This window comes from Aphis gossypii, chromosome 1 (genome assembly GCF_020184175.1).
Source record: "Aphis gossypii isolate Hap1 chromosome 1, ASM2018417v2, whole genome shotgun sequence".
NCBI classification, from domain to species: domain Eukaryota; kingdom Metazoa; phylum Arthropoda; class Insecta; order Hemiptera; family Aphididae; genus Aphis; species Aphis gossypii.
In genome coordinates this window covers 81,467,267-81,490,667 of record NC_065530.1, presented here as the reverse complement: position 1 = coordinate 81,490,667, position 23,401 = coordinate 81,467,267, and the positions used below count along the sequence as shown (strand labels likewise).

General features: G+C 33.9%; 1 protein-coding gene across 1 annotated transcript in view; it reads left to right on the top strand.

Moving 5' to 3' along the window:
* The window catches only part of LOC114132637 (neurogenic protein mastermind-like), a 33,312-nt gene extending 12,527 nt beyond the window's left edge, over nt 1–20,785 (top strand). Inside the window, exons 3-8 of the mRNA XM_050210998.1 lie at nt 11,476–12,978; nt 16,181–16,483; nt 16,577–16,769; nt 16,836–17,183; nt 17,279–17,496; nt 17,632–20,785. Coding sequence (XP_050066955.1) covers nt 11,476–12,978; nt 16,181–16,483; nt 16,577–16,769; nt 16,836–17,183; nt 17,279–17,496; nt 17,632–18,195 — 3,129 coding nt within the window. The 3' untranslated portion in view covers nt 18,196–20,785. The remainder of the gene's footprint in view (nt 1–11,475; nt 12,979–16,180; nt 16,484–16,576; nt 16,770–16,835; nt 17,184–17,278; nt 17,497–17,631) is intronic.
* The last annotated feature ends 2,616 nt before the right edge of the window (nt 20,786–23,401 follow it).

Sequence of the window (23,401 nt, the reverse complement as noted above, 5' to 3'; positions counted from 1 at the left end):
GGCGGTGGCGGCGGCGGTGGTGGTGGGGAGGGTCAAATTGTGTACCTTCTCACCTCTCTCACTTGTTGGTGTTCATTGGTCAATGTTTTACGGGTCAAACACCTGCTTTTTTTCATCCGTCCGTCTCTCTTATGCTCTCCTCTCTCTGCTGCTATTATACTCCCTCGCCGTCGCTTTGTCGTCGTCGTCGTCGTCGTGTATTCTCCTCCGTCTCTTGAGCATCGTCACCGGATGAGAATCTCTCTTCACCGCCGCCGCCGCCGTAAACGCCACGAGCGATAGAGGCAGAGGAAGAAGAAAGACTGGCGGGGACGGACCACATATTATACGCGGGCGGCGCACACATTACAAGGCGCGCAGCTTTAATATTGTTGTCTCGTCTGGCCCGTGCGAGACTGCCCCGGCGGCGGCAAAAGAATCTCGCGAGCTCCTCTCTGCTCTTCTTCACGACCATCGCTATATCGTCAAAATAATGAGACAAAAATATAAGATAATAAAATATCATGTACATCTCGAATCAAAATTGTTTTCATTTTTTTCCATCGATTTATATAGCGTGTATCTTCGATATTTGGTTACATGATATTTTACATCTCAGATAAAGACCTTACGCTAAAACACGTATTACTGACTGCGGACGTCCGGGACCTTTGCAGGTTGATTCCATCGCGCGTTCGTCGTCCTCTTTCGGACGTTTATATTTTTAATTTTTTTTTTTTTTTTGGTTCTCTTCTTCTGTAGATTTTTATACTTAACTACCTAGAAGGTGACGACGACGAGATCGAAATAGAAAGAAATTGCTCGTTTCGAGTTTTTACGGTGTGTGTTTCGCCACCGTAGTTGTGGTGTTATTATTACAACAAAATCCGACACACTCGCTCACACGTCTTGTGTTCTCGTAAACACGGATTGTTGCCAGCAACCGGCCCCGATCGATAATAATATTATCGTTGGCGTCATTAGTCTTATCGGTTTTTTTTTTCAGAAAAATGTTTAGTGATTTATTTTTATAGTGATCCTTGAAACGGATTCACACAAGTAGGATGCTTACTTGCCACTACCGCTGTTCTTCTTCCTCCTCATCCTCTCCGTTGGCGATACCCTCTTTTCCCGCTGTGTGTAATCTAATCGGAAACGTAAACGTGACTTCGACAAAGAAAAATGTTGTCACCGTTGTCTTATCAGCTATACATGTATATAATATTATCTATACGGTGTATATGTGTGTGTGTTTGTGAAGATCCATAAATTAAATTGTAGGTTTGTTTGATGATGATAATGCACGGTCTGGAGGGGAAAAATGATGTGAACTTTGTGACGAAGACTGGCCGTAGTGGTATGTTATATATATATTATATATTATAATATGAGTGTTTCGAATTCATTTCGACTTAACAAATTCAAATTTTTAATAGAAGTTGAATAATTGAAAATATCTTTAAAAATAATCAAAGCAAATGAGTTTCCTTTGGGGCATAAAAATGTGGGATGCATTTTTTTTTAATGTATAGTAATAAGTTCACTGTGTTTTTACTACATTTAGCTTGTATAGATTATAGATGATTATATAAATGTTTTATTTCCTATCACTGTACGATACCGAATTGACTTATAGTTGTTTTATTCAATGTATTTTTTTTCTTTATGCATTAATATTATATTTATTTTTTATTTTATTTTAAATCAAATTGATAAAAATAGATTCTACTTATCAAAAACCATTTTACGCTTCGTTGATGATCAAATGCGTGAAATATATTTATTTCACTGTTATACAAAGAATTTGTTTCTAGTACGATAGAATTTCAAAATTCAAATAAAATCATTATTTTATATTGTAGGACATTAATAAAACAAAAATAATTAAAATAAAATATTTTCAAGGAACAAAAAAAAATAGTTTTCATCCTATCACGCGTATCCCAAGAATACTTGACAAAGCATTACATGTGAATTATATGTGAGTCCGTACGCCATTTAAGCGCCACTTTTTTTATTTCATGCTGTAACCGCGATTATATTGATTATTTGTACAATTAAAGATTAAATTGAATGTCATTTTGCTAACGTGTTAATATTAAATTGATATTTAAGATATATTAAATAATAATATAAATATATTTTTTCTTTAAACTAAGTAATTCAAAATCATATTTCGGTTTTATACTTTAGACTGACCTTTGCCTCATATTCGCGTCTTAAGTCTTCATTAGGATTTATTTTGATTAAAACTATAAATTATTATTTATTAGTTATTAGTAATAACTATAACCATTACTAATAATAAGTAATATTTTAATTTTAGAATAATATACGTTTAAACTGTTTAATAAAACATTTATATTCTCATATTAATATATTATTATCATAACTATTTTTTTTCATTAATTAAATAGGTAATAATGGCTTTATAATATAGCTTATTGAATTATTTGAACTGTTGGAAAGATTAAAATAAGTAAAATGCATCTCATGACGTACATATGCAATTAGTGTTATTTACGTTTAGCAGCGTCGATTGAAGATCCTCTATGTAGTCGGACTAGAGTACAATTGTGTGACTGAAATACTAAATTATTCGTTATAGTAAGAATTATTTTAAATTTTGGTGTACAAGAGTATTCAAGAGTATTCATATTTCGTTTGTGATAAACTAATTTTCCGTATGGATTGTTTCTAGAAAGGCTATTACTATTACTATTATTAACGGTGTAGTATTAACGGATGTATAGCACTTAAACAACAGTTGTTTTTGGAGAAAGCAAAACTGAACAGTTGCCGGAAGAGACCTCTGATTTAAAAAAATTAATTTTCACGTTTTTGTAGGAATATAATGGATAATATATATATATATATTATATATATATATAGGTTTATTTTTTTTATCTTATAAATTAAAATTATAATTATTACATTTTAACACAACTACGTCACACTTTTCTCGTCTGTTACGTTTGTTGATTTCTGTTCTATTTATAATTAATATTATAATATTATACTGTTGGCTTCGACGAAGGTTAGAATCATTTTTTAATAGCGATCATCTGTATAATGTGTATTTAAATAATTATTATATAACATTGTAATAATTGCGTTCGTCTTTTTCGAACGTTTATCAGTATTCAGTATTCAGTGCGTTTCCGACGATTTCCACCGGCCCGGTGTATCACATTTTTGCGCGGTGATAACGGTGTTTCACGATGATGCCGCCGCCGCGGAGTTGTTTGCCGAACGAACGTCGTTGTGTTGTAGTTCCGATGACGTCGCGTGTGTCGCTGCCGTCATCGTGCGCCGTAAAGCCGGCCGATCGGGTTCGAAAATAAATAAATAAATAACAATATAACTATTACTATACCATTATATTATTATTCGACTCGGATCGAATCGAAAATGGTTTTTAATTTTTTTTTTCCCACTCATTTGCTTGCCAGTGTGTCGCGTTTACGGGCCGCTGCGCGCTCGGTTACATACGTATTACACACTTGTATATTATATAAATATAATAATGATAATTAGGGCACAGGACTTGTAGCATTTGTATATTTGTTTTGCGCAATCGGTAAAAAAAAGTCAGAAACAAATTCGTTTTTATATTGAGTCAAAGCCAGATTTATAATTTTATGTTGTATATTTTGGTATTTTTTTTTATTTTAAATTTCTTATTATTATTTTGGACTATTTTTTTACGTTTTCTCTTAGATAACGTGTAATCGTTACGTTCGTCAAGAAGACAAACTTAACTTACCCGCGACCAAACCGTTTGATTGCTTAAAAGCCCTTAAGCCTTGACGTGGTGGTTGGTCGATTTCTTTAATTTATTTTTTATATTAATTAGGGGGTTTAATCGCGTAAGTTCTTTAGGGTTATTATTGATTTTTTTAACAAAATAATAAAAACAATATCATTATGTTCTCTGTCCAGTTATAATAACAATAACAGCGTGTTTACAATAGCGATTCGTGTGTTTTGGCACAGTAGGGTAAACTCGCACAACTAGAACAACACGAGTCTTTCTTATCCCTCGCCTCGTATCTGACCTATACGTCGAAACAATCCACAAGATTGTGTAGGTAATATTATTACTATAATACATCGAAATCGGTCGTCGATTTACGTCATGCACTCGTTCCGTCGTAGTCGTCGGTACTTACGTCGAAGGTACAGAAGACGAAATAATATTTTATGCCTACTACGACCTCAGGTATGCGGCTACGGGTAAACACACGCGCGCCGCACACAATATGATTACGACGGAGACGGTCGGTCGAAATGTGTTTCTCCTCTCCGTCGGTGTGGATTTACCGTGTAAAATAAAATAATAGTATAATATAATATCATTTACCCTCTTCGGACTTTGGGTGGCGAAGAGGTGTACTCTAATATAATATCTGCGCGTGCGCGAGTCTGTGTATGTTCCCTTTGTCGTCGTCGTCGTTATAATATATTATTATTATGCGTACTCGCAAGCCGCGCGCTCCCGTGTGTGTGTGTTATTATTATTATTATAATATATTATAGTCGTATATTATGGCGCGCGTACCGTACCCGCAGCAGAGTATTGTGTGTGCGTGCGCGCGCGGCGCTCTCTCCGTATATCGTGTACGCGGCCGGGAAGAAGGGGACCGTCGCCGACACACTGTATACAGAGCGATCGTCCGCGCCGGGCAAATCCGCCGCCGCCGTCGTCGTCGCGGTCGCCGGCAGCACTCTGTGCGCACACATGTTATTATCCTCCTTGTTAATAGGTGGGGGTCAAAGGGTGCCAATATTGAATATCCGCAGCTGCAGCGGAGCTGAGCTCACTCTCCGCCACACACACACACATCCCCTTCGACGTAATACAATAACGCGACGTTCGTTTTTATTGTGATTCGTCACCGCCGTCGTTTTCCGTCCGTCCGTCCGTGTCTGCTGCGTGTGCACTGCGATGCATTCAACAAGCCCTCGTAACATAACAATAATAATATTATAAAATACGAAATTTCTAGAAGAAGGAACCTATATTATGAATAATATCGATGATCGCGATCGTGCACGGCGGCGCCCGTATAGGCAACGAAAATCCACCAAACAGGTGCCTCCGGTCGACGATGATTTCCTTGATTTTCCGACCTTTCGTGTGCCATATATATATATAGAGATTAGAGAGACGCAACGAACAGAGATTTATCCCGATTTTTATTGTGCCGCTTTATAGTGGTGTAGCGTTTTGCCAAATTTCGATCATTATATAGAAATATAATTTTATAACGTCATTTTTATATTATGATATAAATATTACGGCGTACTTCAATATAATATATGTACACAAGTGTGCGCGCATAATATAAATTACTATGGATTTAAAAAATGAAATGAAATTACGTTGCGCGCCGCGGTCGAGGTTGCGACACACTCATAATATTATACACGAAACTGTGCGACGATCGAGGTACGCGGGGGTGGTGGGGAAGTGTCGCAACTGTGTTTAAACAGTCCGAGGTTAAAAGACAATAACTGCACGGTGTTTGGAAGAGAAAATAACGAATTTTGTAATTTTGCGTACGATTTTCGTTCAAATAGTAATAATAACAATATAATATAATAATTTATATAATGTCATCATGTTATAGGGCTTATATAGGTATATAGGTGTATAAAAGTCGTAATGATGACGTTGGCGGTGACGCGTCGACAGCGTTTAAAAAAAAATAAAAATGAAAAAATGATTACGTCTGTTTGACTTTCGAGCGGAAAACAAATATTACGTCGTCGTGTTGTGCTTGTATTTAAATTTTCCCAGTTGGCCAATCCGTGTGTGTGGTATATGGCTTGGTGGTAGCTGTTATATTATATTATTGGTATGTGCGTTTGAGAGATACAATTATTGTGTTAACCTTTGTATTACTTGTGTGTATATAATATAATACATTTTCGAGCGTGCTCTCCCCTCACTGTTGAACGCGAAAAGCCACTCGGCGGCAGTCCCTCTCGATGATACCTACTTTACCAGTATATAGTACACTATAGTGTACTTATACTATGCCCGTCCTCGTCATCCCCACAAAATATAATGTAATATTATCAAGTGATATCGTTTAATCGTAAACTGCGTTCACACATAACCATACAATATAGTAGAAGATGTATTTTTGTTGACAAAAACTGCTTGAAGATTTCCACAAAAAATTTACCTTAATATGCTTATTGTATATACATCAAGTGTGTTAACAGTACTCTTTAAGCTTTACTATTTAAGGAACTGTTTTATCTGCAGCCATATAACTCGATTATTATTGTATGATAGGTACGCATTGACGTGAAAACAACACGTGCGGGAGTATAAAATAATTATTTTAAAACGTATACATAGAAACATTACGAATATTATAAAAGATTAAAAGTAGCCTCGATAAATCCCCTTTAGCTCTTAAGATTTAAATTGCAGTCTGATACGCGTGGTTTTCTATCAGTACTTCTATAATGGAATCTATATTACATGCAAATTATCTTTGCAAAACTTTATCGATGTATAATGTTCAGTCATAGTTTAAAATAATAAACTGGCATCAATTCTCATTTTCTTCGATTCTATATAGACGGTAACGAACGGATTTTTTTTTTATAAACATGCTTTAAAACGTCTATGCATTAGATAAACAGCGTGCACGAAAATATAATCTTGCGAAAACGGCAAAACGCTATTAATAATCGCTGACCAATATGATTGTAAATATATATTTTTTTAATTTTCGGGCACCAAACTTAATATCGTATTTATTAATTATTTAAATATTATAAGGAATAAAATCGTACCTAGTAGCAGTAGGAAATGTTTTCAAAAGTTGCTGTATAGTTAGTCAATAATTATTTTTAATAATCATCTTGAATTTATAATAATATCTAAGTATACTATAAACTACGATATTATTCGTATCAGATTTTAGCGACCAGAAATAAGTTAACGGTATAATATATTATGTAGGTACCTACTAAGAAATTTATATCGTCTTGTACGCACATTGAGCATATTGCGCAGGTACCTTTCTCCTGAGTATGATTATACATACTATAATAATCTTAATCCCATTTCTATTTATCACCGACATTGTAGGTTATTTTTTTTTAGTTTAAACAAATTGAATATTATATATATTTATTTGTTATTTGTTTTTGATATACATGAAAAATATTTTTTCAATCACCTTTAATCTAGTATTTTTAAGTATCTATACAAATACTTATTTCAATTAAAATATCAACAATTTATAATGTTATAATATTAATATCAACGATTTTGGATTTCAAAAATAAATTTGTTCTCGTATTATGTGTAAAATAAAATTAACTCACATTATTAGCCAATGAAAATCGTTACATTTTGTGGGCTTTTTAATGTCTGTGTTTATAATATATGGTTTAGTAACATTGTATATTGAGAGAAAATAAATAAAAACTGTTCATAAAAATGTCAAAAGTATCGCTAATCTATTTTCGTTTTTCAATTTTTGTACACCCACCAATTCGATTACCATTTAGCAAACATATATTTTTTAGTTTATACTCGTATTTGGTATTTGTGTAGTACGTATTATGATTAGAATTACACATATAAGTGGTCAATGCCAGTATTGGAAAGAAAATACCTGAGGTAGTCTGTATATAAAGCCTTTACAATAATCTCTACATATATTATTAATAATTGTATATAGTAGGTATTGTGCAAACAGTTTTTTTTTATGAATATTTCAATATGAACCAGTGTTCAATAGGTAATGTTACAATCTAGTAATATTTTTTCACGTGGTGTGCCTACGTACCTCAAGCAAACTTGAATAAACATACATTTTATGAAAGAACGTTACTATGGTGAAGTTAATTTTTTTACCGAAACCATTTTCTTCAGACTCTTTTTTACCCTTTTATTTCAATTTGTTCATTTTATTTAAGTTTTTTCTTATTGTAATGATAGTCAATTAATTTCAAATACTGTCAAGAGCAGCACTTGCCAAGACTTTTAATTTTATATCACCAGAACAGAAAGAAGTTTCGTCGTAGGCAATTAAAAAGAAATGACAATTCTAAAGAATATCCATTTATACCAAATGGCTCATTATATAATATAATACCATAGTATACGTAGAGTGAATATATTTTTTTTATTAACGTTCACTTATGATATAGACTTTAGTTATGTGTCTTAAAATGATTTAGTCTGCGGGTAACGTTATATATTAACTAATAGCTAGTCGCTCATCATGCATGAGTACGTGATAATTGATTTGTTACATTTCATCAATAGATAAATGTTATATTTTTTATTAATCTATACAGCCATATTTACGTAATTAAATCCAATATTTTTTCTTTCCTCGATAGAAGTTTAGTTTAATACTTTGGTTATAAATGTTTCGATGTTATTGAAGCCATTTTTTTTTGTACAATTTGTACCTAATTTTTTTAAAATTTAAATCGTGTTTTTTTTTTGTTTAACACACTTCAATTGCCTTCACTTATCGTATAGTCTGGATGACGTACATGTGTGATCTCAACTCTCCCGGTGTAGGCGGGTGCTATAAATATAATACCGCACATTGTTTGTGAAGCTGTTATATTTGTATACCTATACAAGCCATGTAGCTCGTCAAGAAATCGGTATCGAAAAATTAGCCGTCGACAGTGATATAATTATAAAAAAATTGATTGGATAAAAACTCGTTTTCCGGTTACAGAGACGTCGAATTTCTCTTGATCTCTTTTTTCTTCATTTGTTTTTTTCTCTACTCCCTCGCATCGATTGATTTCGACTTTTATCGTCGTGTTTTAAATTCGGACTCGGACGTTTCACGGTCGTGCGAAAACACAAACCGATGTCTAGTGCGCCAGCGTGCTCTCTTCCTGACGCAGTCTCTCTCGCCCGACGCCGTCGTTGAATGAGTGGTGGCGGCGGCGGCGGCGGCTGTGGCGTCAATATGCGTAATTGGACGGCGCGCCGTGTAGGCAACAGTTACGGTCGGTCCGGCGGCGGGGTGGTTGTCTCGGCGACGATATGTGGCGTCGCGCGCGGGGGTTTTGGCGTCGGCGGTGGTGGTGGCGTTAGCGGTGGTTATAGGAGACGTCGACACACGGCCGATGCGCACAAGACGCTTGCGCTGTACCGCGAGAAACGACGACGACGCCGGACGGATGGACGGACCACATGACGCCACACGTGTGGTGCCGCGTGTACGAACTGTGCGAGGACCGTAACCGTGTAAGGCACGCGTCGTTTGTTCTTTTTTTTTTTAAATTCAAATCGAATTTCCGCGAAGAAAACATGTTTTTTTTTTTATAAAAACAGTAGGAAAATCCATTAGCGCTCGCCAATGAAAAATCGTGTCTTGGTCACGTAATCGTGTGTATATATCATGTATATCGTGATATAAGCACGATAATGATATTGTCGTCGTCTCGTGCCAAATATAATATACTAAAATATTATTCGGTTCAATACGACAACACCGACCCCGCACCGCCGCGTATAAATCGCGCGATGTACGTCGATCGTTGTTTTATTTCTGTCGATCGACATGTAATGTCGTTGCGATCGTGTCTTATAATCACCTAAGGGTGGGGGACTTAGTCATTACGGCGGACGGGAAATTAAATTCGTTTCGATATTCGTTTTAGTAAAATATTGTATGTATACGTGAACGGGATTTCACCCCGTCAGGCCTATATATATATATGCACACGCGCGGTCGCTCGCGTGGGGTGAGTAGGGTTGGACGAACAGACGGACGACGCGCGACGGCGACGACGCTGCCGCCGCCGCCGTATATACATAAAGACGGAAAGCTCCGCCGCCTCAGTCGACCGGTATTGATTAACCCTCTGCGCGGCGTTACTATGTATATATATATATATACATATAGTTGTGTATATATTTATATATATATATATTATATATATATATAATATACGATGTGTGTGTGTGTGTGTGTAGCGCGTCATTCGCGACGACCATTACACATGCAGAACGTATATATTTATAATAACTGCACCGTGTTACGATATTATACATACACGCTAGAAATAAAAAAACGAACCTTCCAGCAAGGTAACGGTCGTGTACTTAGTGTGTGTATGTTATGTGTGTCCGGTGAATGAAAATGTGAATTCTTATAACGTATATGACCTACTTAGGTTTTCGATAAAAAATATGTATTTATGTGTGTGTGTGTGTGTGTGTGTGTGTGTGTGTATGAGTGTGAAAGAGAGAGAGAGACTTATTATCAGAGTTATTAGGTATAAGTGTATAACTGACATGACTGACTTGACCGCGGTTCGTTTGAAACCATTCATGGTTTCATGATGCCAAAAAAGGTTTGCGCGCAAAAAAGTTCCCGCCAAAGTCATCATTGTACTCTGTTTAATCGATATTAAAACATTGTAGAATTTTATTTTAACGTATATGCATATTATAATGAGTATTAAAATGTGTTTAAAATAATTTCTTATTCTAAAATCTTTTTTTTTTTTTTAATTTTTATTAAAATCAAAATTTTATATATTCTCTGTATTATCAGGATTTTTTTGTGTTTGCAATTCCTATAATTATAATTATGAGGGCAACCGTAAGAAATTGACTTGTTAGAAAAAAAATTGTATGCAAGCGGCAGCCACCGCTGCCACTACTACCATCTCTCTGTCTATGTGCAGGTTGATGACCGTTTAACAGCTCTGGTGCTACCGGTACGCTATTAGTATAATAATAAGACAATCGTCTTCTGGTGTGTTTACCCAGTAAATCAATAATGTCTATCCACTCATAGTTAACTAGTGGTAAACCAGTGATGGGGAAAATCTTTTTAACATTTATACTAGAATAATATGTGTCCTAAAACGTTATCCGAGTATTGTGTCTGGTATACGTATAACTGTTGTATATGATATTGTCCATTTGTTCACGGCGTTTCAACATTCAACTGGGGAACACTGTATAATAACATTGTATATATGATTGCGCGGGAACAGTACACTGGCTTGTGACAAAAAGTAGGCCAACATTCTTTGGCGTTTTGCATAACTGCTCAATCATTAATTAAATCTCGCTATTCGTTCACAATATATCTATGTATTAAAAAAATCTCTACGACTTATATATTTATGGATTAATTACGGGTTTTATATATATGATTATATGCGTATGTTATTACTATATACACATACATTCATATAGAGAACGATACATCGTCGTCTTCACTCCCCCAACGACGACCGTTATGTCCGTTCACGGTGAAAGTAGTGTTATTACACTATAATAGTATAATATAGTTAGATATGTCCTTTGTGTCACGTTCCGGAACTGCCAAATAACAAGAAAAAACTTTCGAACTTTTATCACTGTACCGTACCTTTTTCAAACAATACGCATGCACAAATATACATCAATTTTGCGTTATATATATAAACTATTATCGGTTATTAAAAGGTTTTTTTTTACTCTTTTTGCAGAAATTCGGCACCAAGAGACCATCCAGTGAAGACATGGATGGGTCGGACGGCGTATACCACGATGGTATGCCGGCACCGCCCAAGTGCGTACCCATCCCGCCGTGCGGTAACAATGGTGTCGGCGGCGGTCCTCAGCAGCAGCAACAGCAGCAGCAGCAACAACAACAGCAGCAGCAGCAACAGCAACAGTCTCCTCATGCCAAAAACGACGCGAGTAACAATGCTAAGTTTAGTGTGAAAATCGTGCAGGAACTTGAGTTTAGCACCAGTGAACATCAGCATAACGCTCAGATCTCCACCAACCTGACTCTCACGTCGGTCAACACGTCAGTGCAGAGCGACGTGACCACTAAACAGTCGGCAGGTGGAGGCCCAGGCGCTGGTGGTGGTACTGTGCCCACTGCGTCTGGTGGTGGTGGAATTCCTGCAGGAAGTGCAGCGGGTGCAGCCGGCCCGCCGACCGACCACCCAATGCATGAATGTAAGCAAGAGCAGCCGGATCTGATGGACTTCCCGGGCGACGGTGACTTGAATGACTTGTCATTCATAAACAATAACACTAACGAACCCATGTTAGATGTCGATACGGACACGTTAACTGAGATCATATCCGATCTCAACAGTGAAGGTATCACGCCGGCCGACTTCAACCAGGTGGATCTGTGTGACAAGCGGTCCATTAAGACAGAACCCGATGCTAGGTGCACACCACCGGTTAAGTCGCCTTACGATCAACACCACCAGCAGCAGCAAGTACACCAACAACAACATCAACAACAGCAACAGCAGCAACACCAGCAGCAGCAACGTGGCGTTGTTGGAGGTGGTGGCGGCGGCGGCGGCAACAATAATTATTCAAATTGTGTGGCCGCCGAGACGCTAAAACAATTAGCCGAACAACACAATAACCAGCAGCAAAGGCCGGAAAAGTGCGGTTACGATTTCCCTTACCAGTCACCCGGTTCCGTGCCCGACTTTATACACTCGCCCAGCACTCCTGTGGGTACTCCCAACCCGAACGGTTATAACATGATGTCACCGGTTAACTCAATGTACCACCAGCAGCAGCAACAACAGGAAAAGCAGCAGCAGGAAAACAACAACTATTACCATCCTCAGGAACCACCCAAGCCCAGGATGAAGCAACAGCAGCAGCAGCAGCAACCGCAACAGCAACAACAACAACCACAGCAACAGCAACAGCAACCGACGGTGGCGACACAGCGACAACAGAAACAACAGTTGCCACCGCCACCCACGTCACAACAGCAGCAACAACAACCCCTCCAGTCGCCACAGTCCCGGTACAACCAGTATAACGGTCACGGAAGTCCTCAGTATCCCGTGTCGGCGGCCCGCAGGATTACGCCATCGCCGGGTGCAGCCTCGGCGGGCGTCCTGTCTCCGCAGCAGCCCAACGCTGCCAGCCCGGACGTAGTGACCAACTCGTTCCAAATGGCCCAGTCCCAACAAGTGCACGTCAGTCAACAAGGCCAACAACAGGTAATTATAACAGTCTTGTAAACCGTAAACAATTAATAATTAAGATGACGCCGTACGTGTTGTCTTTCCGTCGTATAGGACTTGGTAAATTTGTATTCAACAATTCCAATTTCGCGTAGTAAACGTTAATAACACACAGTATTGGCCTATTATCAAACTTTCATGTAACAGCATTATCCGTGTTTTTTCGTGAAATTTTTTACGATTTTTAATTTTTATGTGAAACGAGAATTTTTAAATTTTAATATTTTACACACTCATAACTCGCTTAAAAAATATCGTTAAATCCTATGAGAACCGATAGTCTTACCTTGAAATTTGATATTAGATTAATTTACTCTTTTATTAAAGTTTATTACCAATAGAACGGTCAGCTGATTACAAATTTATCTTGTCATACGTTTCTAAGACTGAGACAACATATTTGGGTGTGGTGTCCTCTTCACAATTTTTTGTTTTGATAATATACGAAAAGAAAAATATAATATTTGTTGACGTTATTATTTTTGTTGCCAACATTTTCGATTTCACGTCAGCTCTTGTACCCGATTTACTAATTTTTTATTAAAAAAAAATATAAAAAAAATTTCGATAGGTCGGACAACACCGTTGAAATTTAGTAACAATATTATAATATTATGTAGTGTATTCCATAATAATATACTTCGGTCCACTATGAAAACGATTAAGATCGTTTGTGTCGTCGTATAATTCTATTAGGTATACTTTTCGTTCGAGTGGTGGTCCATGTGTACATTATATAATAATATTGTTTAGTTCGTGCACTGTGTGTTGTGCTATGTTATCCACTCGAAAGTCATATTATTATCGATATAACATCGTAGAGGTTCGAGTGGGCGAAGCGTTGTGTGTATTCGTCGTATACCTCTTCAATCCGCACGCGTTTCTCTCTTCGACTCTCTCCCACACCCACCCCCGCCGTATTATACATCTCACTTCTGAGCTGACCATATATTCCATAATGTTATCCAAAGTTTATTGGTATATGCGCAACGCTCGTATTGTGTATCTCGGACACTCGGAGTAATGTCGTCTCGTACGGCGAATCATGCGATGTTATTCGTGTGTACACTATGTGGTTTGTGTGTATTATTTTTTCTTCTAGTCCACTTCCTGTGTCGGCTTTCTCCTCTCGGATGAAGTAACAGCAGTTATTCAACTCACGCATATTATATACATGTATATTGTATGTATTGAGAGAAAAAATAGTTCACGTTTCGGCCGTGCTAATCGCATCGCTGTCGCCGTCATCATGACTTCGGCACCAGCGACGGAAGGATTTCGTGTTAGGATGGAAGAGGGGGCACATGGCAACACGGTATTTCGTTTACTCTCTCTCTCTCTCTCTCTCTCTCTCGTCGCTCCGCACACTACCTACATAATATTATAGTCTCCCGTTCGATTAGGATTATTATTATTAGCTTAATTATTTTGGCCTAAATAGTTTGGCTGTTAAAAAAATGAACATCACTAAAGAAAAAACCACTGGTCCAACGGCCACACGTGTGTGTGCGTTTTAAGAGTCTATCAAAACTCCGTGTAACACACATACGTACTTTTTACTACACGCATAGGACAAGACTTGCGCGGGGGCCGTGTCACCGTGTGCGTAATGGTTTTTTAATTAAATCCAAGTGTCATCCGAGTTGCGGCGGCGGGTGTGTGTTGGCAACAGTGTAATATTTGTAACGCGCGTGTATTATGTGCTCGCGGTGTATACGCGCGCGGGTACCGTCACTGCCATCACCACCAGTCACCACCGCCACCACCACCTCCACCTCCACAGCATTAGCCATCGATGGCTTATTATGCAAGACAATGTCGACTTCCTGCATTTATTTATTATAATAACGCGACTACCATTTGCTGTCGCGTTCAGGAATAAAAAAAAATTATACACGCGATTAAAAAAAAAAAAATAATAATAAAAATTATTTTATAAAACTGTTGGTCGAAAATCGTCGTTCCTACCTATCACCTCGCTCGTTCGTTGACATAAATTAACTGCAACGTTCAAGGATAATAATTATCCGCCGGAATATCGAAACCAATACCGACACTTTTTTTTCCATCTTTTATTAATTCCCACAGGTGCGCAAATACAGAAAAATAATTTTCGATTCCCGTCCTTGATGTGGTGTGGCGATCGGTTCATTAAAAAAAAAAGCGCGCGTGCGTTTTGAATCGAAAATATAACATTATTCGGACTCTCCAGTGGTGTGTGTTTATCGTTGTCCACTCCTTTTCCCGCTCCAAGCCGTTATACTATTATTGTTACTATAATGCCCGCGTTCACGTTGAAACAAACCGGAAAAATTTCTTTCGTTTTTTCCCTTATATAACCTATAATATCATTGCAATTGTTTTGCACCCAATGATTATTGCCGTATTATTAGGTGGTCGTATATTATAATATTATGATAGATAATTCAATATTATATTATTATTATTATATTTTATTGTATTTTATCATTTCGAATACCACGCGTCTAAGTGTGTTACGTTAGTCTCCGATAAAAATAACGTTACGCATATTATAATAAAATTATTGTTTTTGTCTGGTAATAAATAATAATTACTGAAACAAATGACAATATTGTTTTAGTAATAGCGTGTTACGTGGCGTAATTTAGAGCGTTGTTATTATTAGTCTTCCTTTTATTTTTAATAACACATATTGCATACGATTAGTTGAAAATGAAAACTAATTATAAGAAGACCATTAAACCTCGCCCAGTTCAATTATTTACGGTCGATTGGTAAACTTCTACTAGGTACATAAAAACGTTTGACACTGTTCTCCTTGTGTGTGTTTCGACAAGATATTGTCGCGGTTCAAAACTATTGACGTTAACTCGTGAAAATGTGGATATTGATACATTGTAGTTTCTTTAAGTTGTTGCAACAATATTGCAATAGTACCTAACTACTATTATTCTTAACCATATTTTGGTTTCGTTTTTGAATTGTATATATTTTGAAAATATTATGTTCAATAGACCACAGTTGTCGAGATACTTAAAAACAACAACCGGCGATGTATGTTAAAAATTAAATTTTCCAATTGTTATCCCAAATGTCTATGTATAATGAAAATTATTTTAATAATTTTAGTTGAGAGTTATATTAACTGTGTCATGATGTCGTTTTTGAGACATTCTAATTATGTTATTTATTGTAGGCTTTTGGTCAAGGACAGGCCATTCAAGACAGACTTATGACCAACGCTTCAGTCGCTTCGACAACAGCGCCAAATTGTGGTGCTTCCATTCAGCAATATTATAATAATACGAATTGTGGAGACAATGGACAACAGTCTTATATGCATATGACTCAGTCACAGAGTATGACATTTTCACAACAGCGTGCCAGACTGCTTAGTGCAGGAGCTAGCCCAACCAATATTCGACCACCAACTAATGTACAGCAGCCCAATATGAATAATGAACATCACATGTTACCTCAGCACATGAATAGGACACCTGTAAGTGTACACTAACATTGATTATTATCATAATTTATTACTTTTTAAACATAACTTGTATTTAATTTGGTTGATATTTTTGTACGTATTTAGAACCAGATGAATATGATGGGTCCTGGTGGATGTCGACCACCTCCTCCTGAATACAAACTAAATGTTGCCCAAAATATGGGTATGTGCCAAACCCAGTTTCCTGCACAAGGATACATACCATCAGCACGGCAGTCTTTACCTCAAGGCGCTCAATCTAGACGCCCTATACAACAGCAACCTATTCCACCTTCAGGTAAGAAAATGCTTTATATTTTAATAACTGGTAGAGTATATATTAAAGATTTTAATTCATTTTTAGGGCCTATGCTACGATCACAAATGGCTAATACTGGTGGTGGAGGTCCAATGGCTGGTGGCTATGATCGTAATATGTCATCAGTTCAAAGAAATATGATGTATCCAGGCTCAGGAAATCTTCAACGACCACCAAATGTCACACCTAGTTCAGAAGCATTTAACAGTGATTGGCAACAACTTTTAGCAGCAAGACAACAACAACAACAACAACAGCATCAGCAACAGCAACAACACCAACACCAACAACAGCAGCACCAACAACAACCACATCAACCACATCAACAACAACAACCTCAACCACACCAGCACCAACAGCATCAATTTAGACCAACAGTTTCCCAAGCTTCAAGTAATTACTTATACTGATTTATTATGGTTGTCGATACTAATCAATAGTATTATTTATATTATTTGTTTTTTCTAATAAATGTACTTTTTTTGTAGTTGGCAATTTAAACCAAGCAGGTAACACTCCAGTAAACAATATTGGTGGAGGTTACGGTGGTGCTAATCCAAATATTAATACATGCCAAACGGGACCGAACAATGTTCACTTGATGGCTGGACAAATGCAGCACATGTCCGCCAGAATGGCTAATGGACAGCAAACAATGACGCAGCAGCAACATGCCAATATTAGTATGCAGTCACAAAACAATCAAGTAATTGATATTACTATTTTATATTTATTATTTCAAAACCATATCTTTATATTTAAAAACTTTAAAAAAAATTAGAAACTTTTACCTAAAAGGTAATCTTGATTAAAATTAATTTTAATGTTGAAATGTTTTCAGATGTCAGTAAATCTTCATATGTCCCAAGCGATGAATGTTAAAATGGGTGGAGGTGGCCAGAGTCGTATGACCAGTAATGCACAGATGGTTTCTCAGCAATCACAGCAACAACAACCTCAACATCCATCACATCCACAACACCCTCAACACCCACAACACTCTCAACATCCACAGCATCATCATCAGCAACAACAACCTACACCCCAGCAGCATCCGTCCATGATGCGAACACAGCAACAACAGTCGTTCACCCAACAGCAACAACAGCAGGCAACAATGAATACTGGCAATCCATACCAGCGTAACATGGCTGCTGGCTACGGAGCAAACCCACATCAACAGCAGTACCAGCCAACAAGCACAGCAATGCAACCTGCACCTGTTGCAAATCAAACAGCTATGCTAAATACTAATAATGGATTACCGCCTCGTAATTCATTTAGTCCCAGTGATTTCAATTTTGATTTCCTTGATCAGCCACTCGCTAGTGATAATAAGAATGGTTTTAACAACAAACAACAAACGTTTGGTGATTTTAACTTTGATTTCCTTGATGCTCATTAAACGTTTTTATAGTATTGTGTTAGACACTGATACCTTAATCTAGATCGATAATTAATGCCTGTGATAATGACTATGAACTCGATCATATTGTTTTTTAAAGTTGCACTACGGCCAATGTAGCTTAAATCAAAACTCATAATTTTTATTTTAAAATGTTAGTTTACTTTAACTAAGTAAAGTTTAATTCTTAAGTATAGTTTTTAAAACATTTCAATAAATTTGTTTATGATTCAACAATCGTTTTTAATAACCAGTATAAAGTATGTTGTTCCAGTGCAAAGTCAAAGCTACATAGGCTGTACAAAATAACTCTACTATTAGCCTAAAAACTTGAAAGACATATTATTTAAATTGTATTTTATAACTATTTAGAAAGGTAAATGTCAAATACGACATTTTGTTCCTACTTCTCTTTTTCTTTCTTACTTTGTTTCTACTGTACAACTTACATACAAAATTATATTGTTACCACTCAACGAGTTAAGGTATTGATTTATGGGATGTCAACAGCGCATATATTGTCATCTATATTTTACTTAACCTGGTACAATGCTATAATTAATTAATTGTAATGTGTATTTTGAAAGAGGTACCGAGTAGTTATTATTCAATTACCACCTTACACATTAAATAGGTCATTATATTAGTTGTGAACATGCAACTAAAATAATTAACCCAAGTTACCAAATGATGGTCAGCAAAAAATGAAAATACTTAATTTTGTGAAATGATATTGAAAATCCTTAAAAAAGATGAAAAAATACCCATGGGGGGAACAACCTCGTTTGATCTCAACTAGTTATTCTTGCATACGTTTCCAAAGCGAGTGGCTCCCTGATGATTTTCTTCTTTTTGTTTTCTTGTTGTTTTTTTTTTTTCTGTTTTTGTTGCCATAACAGCAATTTTACAACATTAGCTAAAAGTTTGTTTAAGGTTTCAGTAAGGAAACCGCCCTGTGATGGTTTTCTAATATAAAAAAACAAATATAATAATTACTTGAGGTTATTTTTAAAAATAAATGCGCCCAAATAATTAAATTATTTATTTATTGTAAATAATAATAATATGCTTTTGAACAAATAATAATTATCATTATTATATACAAATATATATAAATATTTATATATATATACATACCTTTAGAATTGTTTAAATTATAACCAGTTTGGTCTGTAAAATTATTATTATTATTATTACTATTATTATTATTATTATTATTATTATTATTATTATTGTGTTGTTGACATAAAATTTAAAAAAAAATTTAAACAAAAAAAAAAAAAATTATATAATTTATGTATGTATGCACATATAATATATTATTCAAACTATTTGTTGTATTATTAGTAATTTTTAGTTGCCGATTGATATTCTAAAATACCAAGACTGAATGTTCAACCAGTGGCTAAACACACAAAAAATATTTTTCATTCTTTAACAATAATTAATAATTATCATCAAAATTATTACTATATAAGTAAAAAAAAAATATTTTCTGTGTGCTTTGCCACTAGTATTCAGCCTGTTGATGATTTTTTTCTTGTAAAAATTTCCAAAATAATTTTTAATACTAACACAAATGCAATAAAAATTGAGTGTATGTCTGTGTGTGTGTTTGACAGTTAATTTCATATTGTTTTCAATTATTATTCGGTGCCCAATTTTTTATTTTTATACAACATAATGAAGAATATTTTTTAAATGTGTGTAATACCAAGCAAAAAAAATAAATATTAACCATAAATTTGTTATGTAAAGTGTTTTTTTGGTTTTAAATGAAACCTAAGAATAATTTTTTTTATATATAAATATATAATATTGTTGAGTCAATTAGTCTGTAGTACCGTGACAATTATGAACACCAATTTGTTTTTTATTTTTTACATTGTATTACTTATATTAATTTTAATTATTATTATTAATTTGTTTTTCGTCTTGTGTCGCTTACCACAGTTTATTTTTATTGTATGAACGTAAAACTAAAATCTCGTTCTAGACGTATAAAAAAAAAAAAATAATAATACCACTGACAATCATTATTATTTTTTTTCTTTTTATATTATAATTAAAGAATTTATTATTTTCAACATTTTTCACTCTCTAATTTTTTTGTTTAATTTTCTTTTATTATTATTATTTTTTTCCTGGTGCGCTTTCTTGATTATTATAAACTAAATAAAAAATATTAATATTAAAAGCATAATATTATATAGTAAATTAAATATAAATAATTATATACATTATATACACATACAGACATATATATGTATTTATTATATATGTCTGTGTGTGTATGTAGCCTATCATTTATGCTGTTATATAGAGAGTTAAGGTTTAATAATATTTATATATCACTATTATTATACATTTATACCCGATTTAAATTGTAAGTTTAAATTATATTTAAAACAAAAACAAGATTTCAATTGTACTAAACATGCAGGAAATCGATTATGATTATATTATTACCTTGTACAAAAATTAAGAAAAAACAAAACAAAGATAATTGGTTTTATGAGTAAAAATGAATGAACCGAGTTAGTTACAATTGTAGAACAAAATATAATAATATATGAACATTTTATATTAACTGAATTGTATTTTTTGTGTTAGAACTTAATACTTTTGTCCAAATCCTAACCTAAGTCTGTACCTTGATTACATTGAATTACCTTTACAATTATACATGTCATGAAGTATCAAGTAATCCAATATTATGTTTTAATTAGTGGCAATGCCACGATTGTAATCTAGATATTATGGCCAACAGGAGAAAAATAATTTTAAGATCAAGCCATGCATAGACAACTCAATCCTGCACAAAGAAATAATGAAAAGTAATATGAGTCAAATTTCTAAGTAATGTACTCTTTGCACTCAGTATGATGTACATACAATAAATCAACATAATTCATTGGTAATATAATTTATAAATTATAATATATACATGTAGGTTGTAGTCTATATTCTTTACTCTGTCAGTAGTATTATTAGGTATATAAAGTATAGTAGTATATTATTGTTAATAACATAACTTGTACTTATGGAGAACTATTTCAATTTTGTATTTTACTTATTAAAAATTAGTCGAGTTACATAACCAAATCAACACATTTAAGTTGGTCGAGTCATTTTCAAATATGAACTTGGGGGAACTTTGCACCATACTCACTTCAAACATTTTTTCAATTTAACATTAAGTTTTCAATTAAATCACTTACAAGTACCTTTTATTTGTTGTCAAAAAGTTGTAAGATTTAAGTTTCATATTTTGATTTATTGTTATATTGTTCAAAACTCCAAACTTTCTGTTAAGAAATGTAAAACAATATACTAAAACATGCATGTTCATTTGGTCCATATTAACTAGCTTACAGAAAATTAAGATAATTTGTACTGTTTAGTATTTTAATAGGTTAGGTTAAGTTAATATTTTTATATTTATTAGTTATAAGGAAGTTAAAATTATATTAATATTCTTTTTTATGAAGAAATGAATAATAATTAAAATCCTGATTTATTATTGAATTAAAATTTTATGGCTAAAGTTTCATATTTATGAGTTATTAATTGTTTGTTAAAAAATAAAAATTAATAATGAAAGTCGCTTTAATTATGTGAGTAGCCAAGTCCCCAAATTTATTATTGTTTTATTCTGTTGACATTATATTATAGTATACATATTTTTATGCCTTATACTTTATGGGTACAACATAAAAATAATATAAAGCGTAATACAACCTATTATTAGTTTTATTTGTATTGTCGTCGAAAAATGAAACACTGTTAGAGATTTAAGTACTTAGTATGATCTGTACGACCATGTAAAGATGGACATGTGTTTAATTTCAGGGGATGAAATAGTAAATAATAATGATATATTGTTACCAGTTAACACCAATAACATATGAGAATATTTTATTCGGCATTATGTACTTTCAATACCGAATATTGTATAAAATACAACATAAATAAAATGAAACAAAATAAGTATATATTATTTTTGTTTTATAGTACCTATGTATAATTTTTTATGTAAATTAATAGATAGGTGTAAATAATTATACTAAATTATGTTATACATAGGTATGTAAAAATATTCAATATTTCTTAATAACCTCGAGAGTACCGTAGTCTCAATTTCTCAAAGTTTATTTCACTTAGAAAGTGCAAAAAATGAATTATTTTAAGACGTTTCACATACCACAATCATGCAATATTATATTAACATTTACTTAAATAATTCCAACTAAAATTTAAATAATATACATTTTAAAATATTAAAAATTAGGAAATATTTATTTATATTTATTCATAGGTACGGAGATTACTCAATAATCACATTCAAACATTAAAATCAAAATTATATTTTATAACATTGGGTTGTTCTGAAAATGTTCTGATATACATGGCTTATATATTATTGTATTATTTTTTTTTGCTGCACAAGTATACTTTTCATACTAGTATAAATTATAATATACCTACCTATTAATTGTGTTTGACTTGACTCGTTGTCGTGATTATTGGTTACAAATTTATGTATCATGAATACCAGAATACATATTATATGTATAAGAATTATTGATTTTGTAAAAAAATATTTATATTAAAGTAGGCAGGTACTTACCTTACATATTAAATATAATTTATTATTATTTTATGTTATTAAATTGATTAAATTATTTCGTGTTTCTTTAATAATGAACTCATAATATAGGTAATTTACAGTATTTCATAAAACAATTATATCTAAGTGGCTAAGTAGGTATAGTATTCATCTCGTGTTACCGTTTTAATACGGTAATTTAAATTAGAATATGATATTTAATTTGAATTTGGCATTTTTATAGACTATATTATTATCTTATTTTAAGCTCATAAATTATATATATATGTGTATATTGTAGGCACCAGAAACTATTAGATTATTAATACTTATTACATATTTTATTTATTAACATACTTTTATGGTATTTAAACTTTGAAGTATTAGTTTGAACTTACAATGTTTTATTAGTGTATCTTTGCAGAAAATAGCTTGCCCTAACAAATGTAATACACATCATATAATTTATGTATATTAAGTAGGTACCTATATTACCATATAATAGTATAATAATACTATAGGTCAATAAGTAGGTATGTAATAGATAAAGCAAGCACAGTTTTAATATTCTATTTTTATTAATAAAATAATAAATAC